We start from the raw sequence: 16,126 nt of genomic DNA, 5'->3' as shown, positions 1-16,126 counted from the left end.
GAGGAGGCAGCCTGTTCTAGCAACAGCAGGATTGCTGACAAAACTATTCAGAAGTGACCTTGCAGCACATCAACATTTATTCTTCCACTGCACCGCCCCATTCTCCGTTGTGTAGTGCATAGGTTGCACCTGTGGAGAGCATCTTCGAGGTGCTAGGCAGCACATTTTTATAGATCTACTTGGCAGAGCTCCTCCAAGTTTGGCAGATTCCTCTTCCACCCTCATTTCCCATTAAGGCAGTAGGATTCCTGTACGCTCACTGCTGAATGCTGTAGATTGAACAATTTTCAACAAGCTGATTTTTCTTTCTCATTGTGTATTTCTGGTGCAGGTTTTGGAAGTGGTGCGCTCCAACTACGACACCCTCACCCTAAAGTTGCAGGATGGGCTGGACCAATATGAACGTTACTCGGAGCAACACAAAGAAGCTGCTTTCTTTAAAGAACTGGTGAGTTTCAGCTTGTGAGTAGGAGCCTCAAAGTCTTGGCCCATGGTCTACTTTGCAGAGCAGCCACAGCACAGCCAGAACGTCCCTTTTATTATCCAGAAATATGACTGGCACAGGTGACAAACTAGTGTACTTTTCATTAGGTCACTTTGAACAGGATGCTGGCGAGACATGATTAGGGAAAGAAGGTTTTACCTCCATTCATCTCAGGGTTTATTGCACTTTTTTTCTTTTCTTTTTTTAATAATATTTATTAAGCATTTTCAAATATGACAAAAAAGAAAGATGAAAAAATAGAACATCCATTCTATAATCTTATTTTCATTAACATTTTTCCAGGACTTTCCCCACCCCACCCCCTCTTGTATTCCAATTCTTTCAAATAAATTCAACAAGTTCTTACCCCAAGTTTTAAACTTATTACAATTAACCCAATATTAAGAATGTTTTTCCCTCCCCTAAAATCGACCCCGCTCCCTTCCACGAGTTCCCCACTTTAATATGCAGAACAGATTAAAATTTTAAAAAAGATAGAAAAAAGAATAAAGTATAGTTTAACACCCTTTGGATTCCAAATTTTCCTCCCCCCTTTCCCGGTTGCGTTCCCCAATGTCCATCAATGCCTGTTGTCATCCTGGAGATCCCACATCTAGGCCGAAATCCTTCAAAAATCCACTTTGCCGTCTTTTTAAATAGTCTTTGCCATCTTTTTAATCATCTTTGGTTTCAAGCGTCCAGTCTTGGAAGAAATTCTATCTCAAAAAAGTCCATTTTTTTTTGTCCGATTCTTATTGTTCATGTTGTTCTTGTTGTTCTCTCTCCTCATTTTTCTCTAGTTTCATTTCCTGCTCTCCTGCAAAAATGTTCCAATTCCAGAAGCTTCTAAAATCTCCCACAGAGGCTTTGTTATTCAGGAACAAAACTTTACGTCAAGTCCCTTCCATTCTTCAATAGATAAGTCTATTGTCTCCTTTAGTGTAGAGACCTCTGTAGACAAAATAGTATTCCATTTCTGCAGTTTCCCAGCAGATAAAAAATCCAGTTCAAATTCCATGGCAACAATACTTGTAGTGTCCCATAGCCCCTCTAGGGGGGTTATAGTTACTCAGTTTCCTTCCAGATCCACCCAACAGTCAAAGTAACTTGTTATTCCTTATTTTAAACATTTTGTATCTAATTTGTAACAAATGTAACCGGCAAAGTCCTCCTAACAAAGTTCTCTTTTTACTCTTCAGCTTTGACAGCTCCTTTCCCGGCGACTCGCTCTCGCGGATCGCTCCCGGTCCCGGGGGGGGGGGTTGCATTTTAGCTCACATTCTACTTTTCTCCTCCAGCCCAATCTTATAGCTTTCCATCGTGAAATTAATAGCTTTATCAAACTTAGGTAGCACTCGATCTTAGTTGTTAAATCCTTTGCTTTAAATCCTCTACAACAGGGGGGAGGCTGACTTCCTTTTTGCACCTCCCCCGCTCGCTCCTAATTTAAAATTTAAGTTTTTTCCTTTTTTAAGTCCAGTTTCCAATTACTCACGGGTTGTTCTTTTAATCCGAATTTTCAATTGAAGAAGTCAGCGCTCTCCGCCAAATGGCATGCGGCTTCGCTCGGCAGGGGAAGCGGAGGACTCATAGCACCACCCCCCCGGCACCCGCTCCGCAGCCTTTAAATAGGCTCCTTCACGGGCTGGGGGGGGGGCGCAAACGGTGCCCGCCGAGTCACCATGCCCATGGGTTTCAGCGCCCATGGTTTTTGAGGGTCCCCGCGACACCGACGCGGTAGGACCCAGCCCCTGCCGAGCAGGCTCCCTCCGGAGCTCGGAGGGAGTCCGCCATTCGGCGATGGCACCAACCCGGAAGTCTATTGCACTTTTTTTCTGCATGTTCCTAAAGGAGAGAGCCAGAGAAATCTCGTGCTGATTGAACCTGCCAGCAGCTCATCAGATGAGCATGTTCCAATAGTTCCATTGACAGAACATGAATAAGGGTGGTTTTTCATTTGAATTTCCCAAGAGGGAAATTGCCAAACACAGAAGCTTGAAACAGCCATGTTCAGAAACAGCCATGGTTGTCCTGATCTGTGCATTCATACAAGCAGGTGGCATATTCCCCTTCCCTTGTACTATGTTCTCTGCTACTTTTTGTGCATCAGCTGTGTGTGCTGCCTAAGTTCTCTCCCCCCCCTTCTTTCAGGAATTGTTGCTGCTCAGTATGCCCTGCTGTTCACTAACTTTACATTTCCCTTGATTAAAATGCAGATTTGCTTTTTCCAATTTTCTGAGATTATACTTTTTCCAGAGTCCATCCTCCTAAATGCTAGTAGTTTAGATTCAGTTTCACCGAGTATAGCTAACACAATTGCCAGCGGTCTTCCTTTCTCCAGTTTTTCTATCAGAAATGTTCAAGTGGACTCTCTTCCCAGTTGAATGAAGACAAGGAAGCTTTCGTCATTATTCTTCATCTGATGATTGAACAAATGCAACCAGTTTAATCCCTATTTCTCTAGAGACTTCTTGAGCCTCTTACAAGCCAATCTCTGAGAACTACAATAAATGTTTTGTGTATTTCCTGTGTTTGCTATCAAAGCAGAAGGGAAGAATCCAATTGACCTGATTTGGTTGTATGTTGACAAAATCCCATTATTTACCAGTTAAGATCTGCTGCCCTATTTAATAGTAAGGGGGTACATACTCTGAACCAAACATGTTCAACCTTAAATTATGGAAATGTCCCAGATCTGCACTGTTTATTTTGATTGCTGTGTTCTGAATTTTTATGCAGAATTATGTACATTTATCTATGACTACAATAGAAGGTGATCTAGATGGAAACACAAAAGGTTCAACTAGTTCAGCATTCTGTTTCTTACAGTGTCCCTGAAGGCAGCTGTCATGACTTAACAGACCTATCACCCATGGCTTTTCCCAGTCCTCTTTTAAAACCATTGAAACCAGTGGTCCTTGCCACATATCATTACAGTGAATTCCATTTAAAAACATAGAGAAAGGCGGAGAGTACAAGCTCTTAAGTTTCTTCTCCTGGCTTGTGCAGGATGCAGAAGAAACCATATTGGACTTCAAAACAGTAAACATCCATCCAGGACTCAGGGCTTGCACCACTTGTGGCTCAGTTGTGTACTGAAAGCTGCATGCCTGGGAGCCGTTCACAGTCCTACCAACTTTGCATCTAGCCAATTTCCCGCTCTGTCTTGCCACTGCTATTGGACCTCCACTAGCTCTAATCCTGACCTCACCACCACATCCTTCCTCCAATTTACCTCTGGGTTGAAAGCACCCAATTCCCGAGAGCTCTGTCTTGGCCCACAAGCTCTGAACCACCCAAGACACAAAGATAGACTGAGGAAGGAAATTTTTCAGCCATCTTGACACCTGGGTAGATTGCAAGCAGCATGAGAGAGATTCATAGGCTGTTTTGATCTGACAGAACATCCTTGTGGTAGTTGAAAGTCTTAGTTTGTTGGTAGGCTTTCTTCCCCGAGCCAATCACGTTGCAACAAAAGCTCACCTATCAGGGGTCTCCTTCAGTGCCAGAGGTGCTGGTCTGTGTAAGTGGTATATGAAATGACTGTTCTCTCTCACACAGGTTCGATCCATCAGCATCAATGTCCGGCGAAATCTGGCCTTCAACACTCTCAGCCAGGAGACCTTGCTTAAAGAATTCTCAACCATCTCCTGAAGCGGAGTTACCATCCTGCTTCCTGGCCAGTCCTGGCATCACTGAGTCCCTTTCCCCAGCATTGGCTGTAACTCCTGATTGTGGGGTGGTCTATCCCTAGTGCTTGTGTGGTTTTCCCCAGGAATCATCAAGGGAAGAACTGGACTTGTCCCACATTCCTGAGCACAGAGAACTGGTGATGTTGACTACACTGTGGAGTTGGGAGTGAGGAAGAGGAATCTGTAGTTACCGCTTTTTTCGCTTTTCTCTGTGCAGCAACTATTGTGCAGGGATAAGAGTTTTTCCCCAAGTGAGCAAAATTAGAGCAAAACAGTGTTGTTGGGAGAGCTCATCCTTCTGATTCTCTGCAACCTGTCTGATGATGGACAGATGCCGAGGAAGAGAAAGCAGTGCAGGCCATGGGAACTAAGTCCTTTATAATAAGGGGCAGATTGACTGAACTTCTGTCTATAAGTTATCTGCTTGACTTGGGTGTTTTGCATCTGTTGCCCATGTGTACTGCCAGCCCCATCTCAAACTGGTGTGGAAATTACCAGCTGAAGTCTCTGCCCTTCACTCTGAGTTAGGGCCTCCTGACTGAATGGTGCTTGCAAGAGATTCTCTTCAAGAGGTTTCGCAGTGTGTTGCCTAAAACACTTGGTCTCCAGAGTTCCTGAACTAAGAGGTGACCTCTATGAGCTCACCTCTGCTATTCCTACTGCCCTGTTCTAAGACTCTGGGGATTAAGGATTTGAATATATGCCATTGATTCCTCACCCCGACCCCATAGGACCGATAAAAGAGAGTGCCCTCTGCTTTTATTGCTAATGCAGTTGTTGTGTATCAGAGGGAACCCATTTTCCCCTGATTCCAGTAGGTTAACTAAGCTCCTACATTAGGTTCTTCAGCACCTCTCCACTGGCCTGATACTCCTGGATCCCCAAGGTGCTGATATGGTGACCAAGTGCTCCTATCCACATTTTCAGTGTCTAGTCCATTCAGCACATACACTGCCTATGCCAAATTTCACATTGACTGAAGCAGGAACTACTTAGCTCACCTTCCCTTCCTCTGTCAAAGTCTACCTTCTCTGTGCTCCAATAAAGTGCTTCATTGCATAGGTAGAAGTAGGGAATTAATTAGTTGGGAGTATCTCACAGCATTTTAGGGGAAAAGAAGCCTGGAATGGGGCAAGTCAGTGTTCTACATCTTTGGCATTCTGTTCTCTACTCCTGTCCACCAAGGGCTGCAACGGCAGATTACAGGACATGTTTGTGCGGTCAACTGCCCATCGATTTTTGTTATCCCTTTTCTAGAAATATAGGACTGTGCTCTGTTGGGAAGCCAGGAGTTGGTCATACCTTTGGTACTGTACTCAGACTGGAAATCTCAATCAGATGAGCTCTAAAATTTAGAGTCTGAATTCTTAATTAAAATGTTGGGAGGATTTGGCACAGTATCTGTTGCAGAAGATTGTCTCCTACCTGCATATTATCTTCCAGGTTGCAGAACCATGTCCAGTGGATGCAAACAGGCAAGCAGGTGTACAGGCACCTTTACTGGGCTCTTGCCTGGTGTATGTTGGTTATTATTCAGAACAGACTGCCATCTTGTGTGATTCCTCTGTTCTTTTTGGACTCCGATGAGATGCTCCCTTCCCCAGTACGTTGATGGATCTCAGCCATGCCTAGCAGTGGACTTTGAGGCCAGAATTTCAAGGAAGAATTCCTTTTCCCCCTCTAGAAGAAACATTATGAACACCTTGCTGCTGAAATAGCACCTGTAAGATGATGTATATAGAATTTGGCAGTAAGGGGCCAGGGAGGGGTGTGGCGCCTCTGATCACTCTATTGTGTGCAGTGTATCTTTTTGTGCTCTTTTGGGGGGAGAGGTAATAAATTATTACTACTCTTAACATTTTCTTGGTGCTAATGCTGTGCTTGCCGCTGTACCAAATACACAAACGACATCGTCCTTGCTAAAGAGCACTTGCCATCTTCAGTGACGTATTTAGGATGGGATGTGCGAGGTGGAAAGAAGTTGGGTTTGAAAATCTGAAAATTGCAAGCTTAATTCTTTGAGTCCTTTTCAGTTTGTTACCTGCAAGCATTTTCTTTGTCAAACTAGTTGCAGGGGTTACCAACATAGAGCACATTTGCAGCACTCATCGGGTCCGCTCCCCAGCCGAAATTTGGTTGAGAGATGTATTACTTTGCAGCCAATAGAAGAGGTTGTGACTGAGTGGGTGGGTGGCAACCCCTGCTCAGGAGCCTTTTACTTCTCTCCCATGTGACCACATGGAATCTTTTCATTTGTTCATGAGCCTTCTCTTGCTTGGTAGGCAGGGTCATCCTCCTCAGAATTAACCAGGAAGAGAAGCTCTGTGGTCCTGTACTTTGGGCTGGGAGTGGGGTCTTCACAGAGGTCATCAGAGTTCTTTTCAGCAAGGTGTGTGTTTCTGCGCTTCCCCCTTTCCAATCTGCATTCTGTAGTTAGTTCTCAGTTTGTTATAGGAGTATCCTTTGTTTTAGGATGTACTTCCTAGTTTATAGTGATTGGTATTATTATGAATTGATGCCTTTGGGTTTATCTGACTCAGTTGGAAGCATCTTGGAGTGTAGGTTGTATCCATAGGTTGTATCCAACATTGTCATTTCTCTTGCACAACAGACTTTGGCTTGCACGGTGTAACTCCCCCCTTCAGCTCCCTGAAGCAGATATGGGGAGGGTGAGGAGAGCAGAGGCAGAAGAAGTCTCATTGTGCAAGTGGAATGTCCCTCACTCTGCTTTGGATACAACACAATGTCATTTTTCTACTGGAATTCTTTGAGCAGTTGTGCACTTCCTGTTTGCATGCATAGCCTTTGATGCTTGTGACAAAAGGTTGGCTTGGGGAAAATGCTACCCTCACTATATGCACATGTCAAGCAATTCAAGGTGGTTTGGGTCAAGGGTCTCTATTATGAAGTGTGCAGTGTGCACGCAATGCAAGCTTGCACATGCAACCTTGGCATGCAACCTATTTTTAGGATCTTTTGTGCTTGAGCCTGAACACACTTTGGAATTTGGCACTCCATGGGTAGTCATGGACAACGAAATCTCAAGTAATTTTTTTGTATTGGAAGGAATTACTGTAACATATTTGTTGAAAGCTATTAAGCAGAATCAATTGATGCCGATGTTCACAACACACTAACAACAGGCTAAGTTTAAAAGAGTTTAAAGCTAATAAAGGGGTTAAAACTAACGGTGCAAGCTTTCAATTTGCAGAAATATACAACAAAGGAAGAATGCTAACAAGAAATTGAGGAGGGGGGAAGCTGCCTGGCCACAGCAATAAAAGGAAATCATTCTAAAGCACCAGCCTTACCACAAAAACTGCAGGAGGGGGCTTGTGCAGCACACTTTGGAAAAAGAAGATGAACACAATTTGGCAATATTAACAAATGAGGAAAACGTTTGGGATGACTGGCAAAGGAAAAGGATTTCAGTTCTGGAGAGCTTGAAGCAACTAACGGTATGAGCTATTTGGCTTTCTTAACAGAAAACAGGGAAGTAAGTCTTTTTCTAACAGTGGAAATGCTTGAAGTGGTTTGTGAGCATAAAGGAGAGAAATGTGGTGGAGAAAATTGCTGCTGAGGATGTGCTGTACAAATCTGTTTGGAAGAAATGTGAAGGGAAAGGCAAAAAAATTTGCACGGGGTGGGGAGGGATTTTCAGAGCAGTAGGACAAGCATGGAGAAGGGAAATATCTGTTGCCAGCTTAAGAACACTGGCTCAGAGTATATTGGTAAGGGATGCAGAGGAGAGTTTGGTAGTGTCATCCTGGAGCCATTCTGGTACAGCAAAAGGAACAAAAACAAGGAAAAATAAAATGAGGTAGTGTAACGAAGGGGCATATGGCCTGTTCTGTGAAGAAGAGGACATAGTTTCTGACACCTGCAGAGTGGGTGGGTGGGTGGATCTGAGAGTCACAGATTACAACCTTAGTGAAGATCCTAGGAGATAGAGTCCAACCCCTGAAGATAAGAAGCCCCTAACTCTGAGCAGGCTAGTAGCAGCTTTTACCACCAAATCTGAGTTTAATATTTACAATAAAAGGCTAAAAATATTGTCTTCCCGAAAGGATTGGGTGCTAAAAGTTTCTAAATCATGCCAGCCAGGAAGAGATTGTCCTAAATCTCTGAGAAATGCCTTCTAAAGGTGTAACTTCTTTCTGATGTCCAGGTGCGGAAGGGGAAAAGGATTAACATCATCACTATTTTCTGGTGGTAGCCTGATGCCACTGAAACTTCTTAATTAGCTATGTGGGGAAAACAAATGAGTGACATTTTAGGTGTCTTGGCTTAACACTTCCAGAAAGGTTCTGATGCTCTTGTGTTTTACTTTTAAATTTACAAGTGATAAGGAGTGTCAGGGAGATAGCTGCCAATGTATTTAGCAGGACACATTGCAGGTGGTTCATTCCTTGTCTTCCAGATCATAACAGAGCTTCCATTCTCAGGTGCAGGCTACAATACTTAGAGGAAAATCTGAATTTAGGAGTACTTCGTAACATTCCCTCTTTCTGTTGCTACTGTACTGCACACTGGGTTTTTTTCCAGCAGAACTCATGTCTTCACACAGTATAGTATTAGAGGCAGTGGATTAGGCCCAAGGCAAAACTTGGGTTTGATTATTTTGTTGACTGGCCTTCCTTTTATCCTGTCTGGAACCACAGCTGCCTCCCAGGCAGTGGTTTGTCCCTTGAGAGATATGGAAATTATGCCGCTGCTTGCAGAGGCCATAGAAAGAGAAAAAACACAGAGCTGTGAATTAGTGATTCTAGATTAGTTAGCACAAATCTATCTCCAGTGGGGTCTCCCTTATTCTGAGCCATGACCCCTGTCTGAGACAGCTGTAGCTTTTCATCTCTGCTAATTCCGCTTGGATTTTCCTCCATTCCTTCCACCTGATGCTGGCTCAGACTCTTTAGAGACAGGATATGTTTAGCGCTAATGAGGGAGACTAAGATGGGGCTTGTGGTGGAGAATTTCGACAGATCTATATGGAGCACTTGAATAAATTTTATAATGGTTAATTTATAGCTGTCTTTGCCATCAATTTAGCTGCCTCTGAGACTCTGGAGTTGCCAGGTCTTAAGTGGAGTGGCAGAAGCCAGATGACAAATATTTTAACAGCATATAATGACCTAATCTTAGAAGGGAAGGGGTATGTACCACAAAACATGAAAGTGGATGTGCCTATTTTTTAACTTATATGTGATCTAAGCAGTACTATTTTTCGGGGGGGGGGGTGGGGGTGCCAGAACTCAACATGAATATCTCCCTTGTTCTTCTATAATGGCAATGGTGCCCACCTGAGAGGTGCCAGAACTGAGTTCAGGTGAGTTCTGGCACCTCTTTTTTCCTAGGATGCTTGCATACAGAATAGCCTCCTTGCACCCATATTTAGGGGGGCCAAGATGCAGGTGAGGGCAGGGCACCTATACCTATATAAATAGTTGTGTGGAGGAGAGAATAACATGCAAACTGTACCTGCTGAAATTCTGTGCTCTGCATAACCAATAAAGGTGCAGGAACAGTGCCCTCATTTGCATCTTGGCCACCCTGCCCACCTTTGGTCTTGGTCTTTCAGTGCCCAGTTCTCCTCATCTGTAGGCGCCAATACTGAAGCCAGAGCCAGCAATATGTCAGACTTTAATAAAAATGGATGCTTTTAAATTCTAAACATTTAATTTTGGCAGCCAACCTCTTGCAAAGCTTTCAGAGCAATCTTGTTAATGTTTTAACCAAAGCACAAACAAGCATATCTCAGCACTTCTGTCTGGCTCTCAGGATCCCCCCCCCCCCAAAAAAAAACCCTACCTCCTGGCTTCTGCTCCTGAAGTGTGCTCAATCCTGCTGCTGCAGCATGCTTTGCCTGGAAAGTCTTAATTTGCCAAATGGACATTTGCTCACAGCTTGCCCTTAGTTAAAGGGTGGATTGAAGTGGGGCGATTGAAATCTCATAGCCATTAACAATGTCTGTGAAGTGAACATTCATAAAGCAGTGAGAGGGAGACCCCTGCAATATCCTTCCATTTTGAGCAGAATCTAAACTAAGAAAAGGATAAATTAGAGATGTTTTCAGTGGGCATATATAAATAGCTGCAAGCCAAGGAACTCTTGCTCTCAATTTTTTAAAAACTGCTATACACAAAGAGCATCCTAGAAACACTGTCCATGTTCGTTAGGGATTGTGCTGGTGATTTCACCCTCATATTACCTATATATTGGGCAGCCAATGAGATAATGATGTTCTACCACATGCCTCATCTCTCTCTCTCTCTCTCTCTCTCTCTCTCTCTCTCACACACACACACACACACACACACACACACACACTGACCACTCAAGTGCTCCCATTCCATCAGCTCCAGTGGCTCAGGCAGTAATGACTCTGCTACTTCCAGTCCCCAGGTATCTCCACAGGCAGTTCTAATCTTGTACTCCTCACAAGCACTATTTCTGAGCACAGTACAAAAAGGAAAGTCCATGCAAAATAAGACATTTCAGCACTTTTCATAGAACCTCAGACCATGTCTGGTCAACCGGTACAGAAAACTACCTCCAAGCAGCCTTGCAGCTGCTGAATGACCAGAAGGCAGATTTTGCTGCATTTCCCCAAAATAAATTTCTGTCCCTAGCACCAGCATTTGTTTTAGTGTTCTGACAGCCCCTGGACTGCAAAGCGAAGTGGCCCAGAGGCACTATATGGTTCATTAATAGAACACCTAACAATGGCAACTTTCACCCATTTAAATCTGAAACGGCTCAATCACTGCATGAGAACTTAATATTTGCCAATTTTTCATCCTGGCAGGAATTGAATCTCTGTGGGCATCTGTTGATCATTCAGAAGCAGACTCTATAAATGTTTCCAATACAGAAGGCTTCCAGTTCTCTCTTTGCAGCCCTGAGGGAGTTTGTGAATGTTTTTGTAAAGGTTATGGCACACTTTGTCTAGCAAGAATTGAGTCTTTCCCAACCCAGATTATATTCTTCTGGTCTTGTCCATGGGGCGGACAGAGAATAAAGGGATGTTCAAACCTGCCTCATGGACTAACTGCATCTAGAGAGCTCTCTTCCTCTGTTGCAGTGATGAGAAATGCTGAAATCATGATGAAATTGGGTTATTGATGTTAACATCCAGATTTAGGTCACTGATGAGGACTTTAGGCAAATGTGGATCTTATAGTCTGTCAACCAGTAGGGGATGATTGTCTCACAAGAGTAATTGGTCCAGATTCCACACAGTTGTTTTCAGGGCTCCTCTTGCCTTCCGGCTTGAAACTGCAGCGCAAACATACCTACAGAGTTAGTTAATGAGGGATATTTGTGTATCACCATTTTGGTGTCTGTTCCCAGTCAGATGCAGACAACCACAGACTGTCTTCCTTAGTCTGAGTATTTTTGTGTGTGATGAAGCATCCTGGATTTAGGAGCCAGGAAAGAATTCTCACTCAAGTTCCTCAAAGCAGAAATAGGGATGATGGGTGAAGTGTGAATCTGAGAACTAAACTGGTGCAAACAGTACTTGATTTAAAAATAAGTAAAGGCGCAGCACAAATACCTAGGAAAAGAAGATGTCCTCAACCTTAGCTGCTATTCCTGCACACAACAGGAGGAAGGTTATTCCCAGGGGTTGTAGGGTGGGTAATTTCTCCCACCTATGTTAAAAAGGAGCAAGAGAAAGAGAACCTGTATGAACCAGTGATGCCTGGCTTGTTCTTTTTGGATGTCTGAATTTACCAGTTTCCAGCATAGATATTCTGAGTCCAGCAGGATCTCATAATGTTTGTTTTACATTGGTGTGCATCTTAGTGCACTTGGGCATAATAGTCTTCTGTTTTTTATATATATAGTTTTAACTTGTTAGGACTAAAGAGCTTTCTTCCAGGCTATATGGGCTTAGTATAGGAGCTAGAGGGAAGCTCCTTCTCCCCCTGGATAAGCCCAACAATAAGCACTGCATGACCCCAGAATCCCTGAGAATTAAAGTCAGTGGGGAATACTTCAAGTTTAGTGGAAGAAGGGGTATATGACCCTTGTGCCAAAAATCAGCTATTTGATTATTTTCACAAGGAATTCCCAACATTATCCTGCCTTCGGCTGCATGGTTTCTGCCACTGGTTTCTGCCAAGCAATGGATCTGCAACTCTCATCCTGCAAACTACTTGGGAAAGAAGCACTCTCTCCCAACCCTAAGAGACCAGGTTCCTTTCCCATTTATTGCAGCCAGATGCTATCAGCTCAAATCTGCCTTCTCCCTAGCTGCCTTTTATCGCCTCAATTAACATTTCCTTTATGGCAGCTTGTGAGTGTGGGTAACTGTTCAATAGCCAAGTTCAATAGTTCTCCCAAGGCACACTATCCAGACTTCATATGCTCTGACGGAAGCTTATCTGGCATTCTGTCCTCATTACAGCCATTTCACACCCCATAAGTCACCATAGGGCACTAATGTGACACATTCACACTGGAAAGGGCTCTCCTACAGTAACATGACTTGCTGTAAAATGTGTCTGCGCACGCACTGTGCTACAGCACAATAGCATTTCCAAGTGTTCTGGCTCTGGTTGGGCAGTTTATAAGCTATCCCAAATGGTTGCTTACTATCTTGCGAGAAGCTTATTACCACACCACGGCTATACGGGAAAGCCTGCTGATCCATATCAAACGCATTCCACAAATGAGTACCTTAGGAAAACCACCACCAATCTTGCCTAGTTGTCAGGGACTTCTGCCCAGATGGCTTTGAGTTCAGTATTAGAAGGGTATAATCCCTGATGACAGCCATTACCTTGTTTCTCTGTCATTGGAGCTGGTTCTCCCCAGTGTTCCTGTCCCAAGTCCTCATACACAAATGTTGAGGTGGCATGTCTGTGAATGGAGCAAAGCTGCACCAATTCAGATTGTACCACTCCATGACTGATGGGTGGGCAGGGAGAGGGTTTGGCTAGTGCTGACAGCAAGGAATAAGAGCAATTGCCACGATTCATCTGGCTTGGGAAGTTCTAGTGATCAGTGGGCCCTGGCAGCTGACCTGGGTTACATATTTAATATACATTGTGTACTTGTTCAGGGAAATGAGAATAGATAGGGTAGAGGTCATCAGCAATGCTCATGTTCAATGGCTAATCCTCAATATAGGATAGGGAACCTGTGGCCCTCCAGATATTGTTGGATTACAACCTGACATCCTTGAGCACTGGCCATGCTGGCTGGTGATGATGGGAGTTGGAGTCCAACAACGCCTGGAAGACCACAGGTTCTCCATCCTTGCCTTACAAGTTCCTTCTCAAGTAGTTGCTTTTTAGGGTGAATTTTGCATCAAGGCCAGAGCTAGACTTCCTTCTTTAGGGGTGAGGAGGCTGTGGGAAGTTTATACCTGTGCATGGGGGAGAGAACATGATCAATACTGAGGACTATTTTGTTGAGTCAATTGCTGGCTCTTGAATCCTATATCTAGAATGGAGTGTAGATGCCTAGCAAATATTTAGAGTGGCAGCAGGGCAAGATCTTAAACCTGCTGTGATCAAGCAAGTCATGTGACATGAAAGGAAGGAATGTCCCATGTAAACTATTAAAGGCCCATCTGATTTCTGTTGTACAGCATGACAAATAATTATATATGAAATTTCTATGCCCTGCAGAAAAATTATAGCCCTTTGATCTAAGCAGAGCATCTCGCCTGCATCAAAGGAACAGAGCACTTTGTCCTAGGGTACTGTGAGCCAACCCAGTTTCAACAGTGTTTGCGTCTAAGGTTTTGCTTCTGTGTTGTTGAGGTGTGCCAAAAGCACATGGGACCTGTTTGTTTTTCAAAGTGGATAGGGAGTCTGAGCATTGTCTTCTGGCGGAGGTCTCTCTTTCTAACAACAACAATTTCTACCCCGCCCATCTGGATGGGTTTCACCAGCCACTCTTAGACCTTATCTGTTTTTGTTTATTGTGTGCTTGCTTTGCCTTTGCTGGTTTTGGAGCCAGCTGTAGCACTTGGGGTCAGCCAAGTGGTGTATAGCTAAACCATACGGTGTGAAAACATGGATAACATGATACCCTTCAACACAGTGACTCGCTGCCCTGCCTTGTCTGCAGGAAAACACACCCACACATAAAGCAGCACTTGGTACATAAGGACCATGATGGATGGTGGGCCTCTAGCATGGAGATCCGTCTGGGGTCAGCCTGGCACTTTTGCAGTTTTGTATTCACATTTCCTGCCTTAAAGCACCCTGTTGTCTAGCTGCAAGCTGCCATGTGGCATAACACATTTCACCGTGTTGGCATAAAACAAGACTGCCAGTCTTAGCTCAGAACTCTCTGTGTCCCCGATTCACAGGTGGCCAGTTCCTCAAAGGGGGTGTGCAGGATTACACTTCTCAACATGGCATCAATGTAGAGCCATGTTCCCTCTCCCTGCAGCCCCAGCCTTTGGCTCTTGTTGAACTATTAGCTTCCAGCAAAGCATTTTCACACTTCTGGTTAGCAAGCTGCATTGATACACCTTTTGTGAGGTTGGGAAGCAGCACAGCATGGGGGGGGGGTCATTTGACTCTTGTCTCCATACAGAAGATGATTTCTGTTGCTTCTGTTGATGTGCATTCCATATCTATGCATATTTACACACATTGGCCCCACTCAGTTCAGTGGGACTTACTCCCTAGTAAATGTACATAGTGGTGTTGTGGGGATTCTTTTGCGCACCCCCCCCCTTTTTGCAGAGCATGCATATGCAACGTTGGGAAAATCATTGCTTTAGACTAGAGAATTAATTCAGGCGCTCCGTTTTGTTGATAAAAATGTGCCCTGTCTCAAATGGTTTACACTGGTCTCTCAGTCTTAGAGAATAATTCAAGCCCAGGCCATTCTGGAGACAAAGACAGATATGTTTCTCACCCTACCTTGCTAATCATTCTGGGCAGAGTTGTGCCACCTCAGGCCTTCGATTCATTTCCCTTAAGCGCTTCCCTTCCTTTCTGATCTACCTAGTTGCTGATGAAGTGCAGCCTGGTTCAGGCTCCTTCTCCTTTGCACCTCTCGGACTAACTGAATTAAGCAGATGGGAAGTGAATCCAATTGACTAGATTAAATGAGCTGGGCACAGATCTGGGAAGAAATCGGGGCCTTGGAAGCGGAGCAAAGGAGCGCTTCCTGTGGCCACAGCTCTTCCGCTGCCCCATGAACTGCACCCCCCTAGGTGCCATCACTTCACCACCCTTTGCCTTTTGCTTAGCCTCTCATCCCTGGTCTTCCAGCAGCCCCTGCTGGGAAAGTGCAATGGCTCCCCGTCTCCTCAGACATTTCCCCCCTCACTCTCTTCTGTTGCGCAGAGCCTCCTTACTCACCTAGGTAATTAGTGGTTAATTAGCCAAGCTGTCTGACTTCGGCATGGCCCCCTCCACTCATGCTTCCCTCACGCTGGGCCTCAGGGCTGTGAGTGTGTAATGAACTGCAGGCTGGGGAAGGCCCCAGCCACATTTGCTCATTTAATTTCTGCTGCATCAGCTTACAAGTGCATTGGCTTTGAGGCTCTTGCTGTGCTGGAGGGGGCCAGGGACCTCCAAGCTGTTAGGTTTAAGTTGCGCTCCGGGAGAGCCAACGCTCTGGTGACAAGTACCAGCTGGGGCTGGAGGAGGCTGGAGAGCACTGTCCTCTTCAATGCCAGCATTCCCAGACCAGACTGGCTTCCTCTCCCCGCTCCCCCACTCCCACCCCCAAGAAGAACTGTCCCTAGATACTTCCATACATCTGCTGCTAGTGGAGGGAAGAGCATGTTTGTGAGGATGAAACACACAGTCATCATTTCCCTCTTTCCCTTTCGAAAGTGAGTGGAGACGGGGTGCAAACGCCTCTAGAAAGAATGACATCTGAAATGGAAAGTTTTGCCTTTTTACACTTGACATTCCTATCTGGTCCATGTTTAGGATCTCCCAAGGTTTGGGGGACATTTTTATCAGCTGCT

At 44.6% G+C, this 16,126-nt stretch overlaps 1 protein-coding gene and 1 long non-coding RNA gene across 4 annotated transcripts in view; one reads left to right on the top strand and one right to left on the bottom strand.

Annotated features, from left to right (window-relative positions):
• Positions 1–6,032, top strand: part of ARMH3 (armadillo like helical domain containing 3) — a 132,526-nt gene extending 126,494 nt beyond the window's left edge. For all 3 annotated transcript variants that reach the window (XM_079977434.1, XM_079977435.1, XM_079977433.1), the window contains exons 25-26: positions 332–448; positions 4,046–6,032. In XM_079977434.1, coding sequence (XP_079833560.1) covers positions 332–448; positions 4,046–4,138 — 210 coding nt within the window. In that variant the 3' untranslated portion in view covers positions 4,139–6,032. The remainder of the gene's footprint in view (positions 1–331; positions 449–4,045) is intronic.
• Positions 1–16,126, bottom strand: part of LOC307216861 — a 330,476-nt gene that overhangs the window by 190,939 nt on the left and 123,411 nt on the right. The gene's annotated exons all lie outside the window — the stretch shown is intronic.

Source organism: Podarcis cretensis, assembly GCF_951804945.1.
Source record: "Podarcis cretensis genome assembly, chromosome: 5".
Lineage (NCBI taxonomy): Eukaryota > Metazoa > Chordata > Lepidosauria > Squamata > Lacertidae > Podarcis > Podarcis cretensis.
Note: the sequence above shows the minus strand (reverse complement) of the source record. Positions and strands in the feature narration are given on the sequence as shown.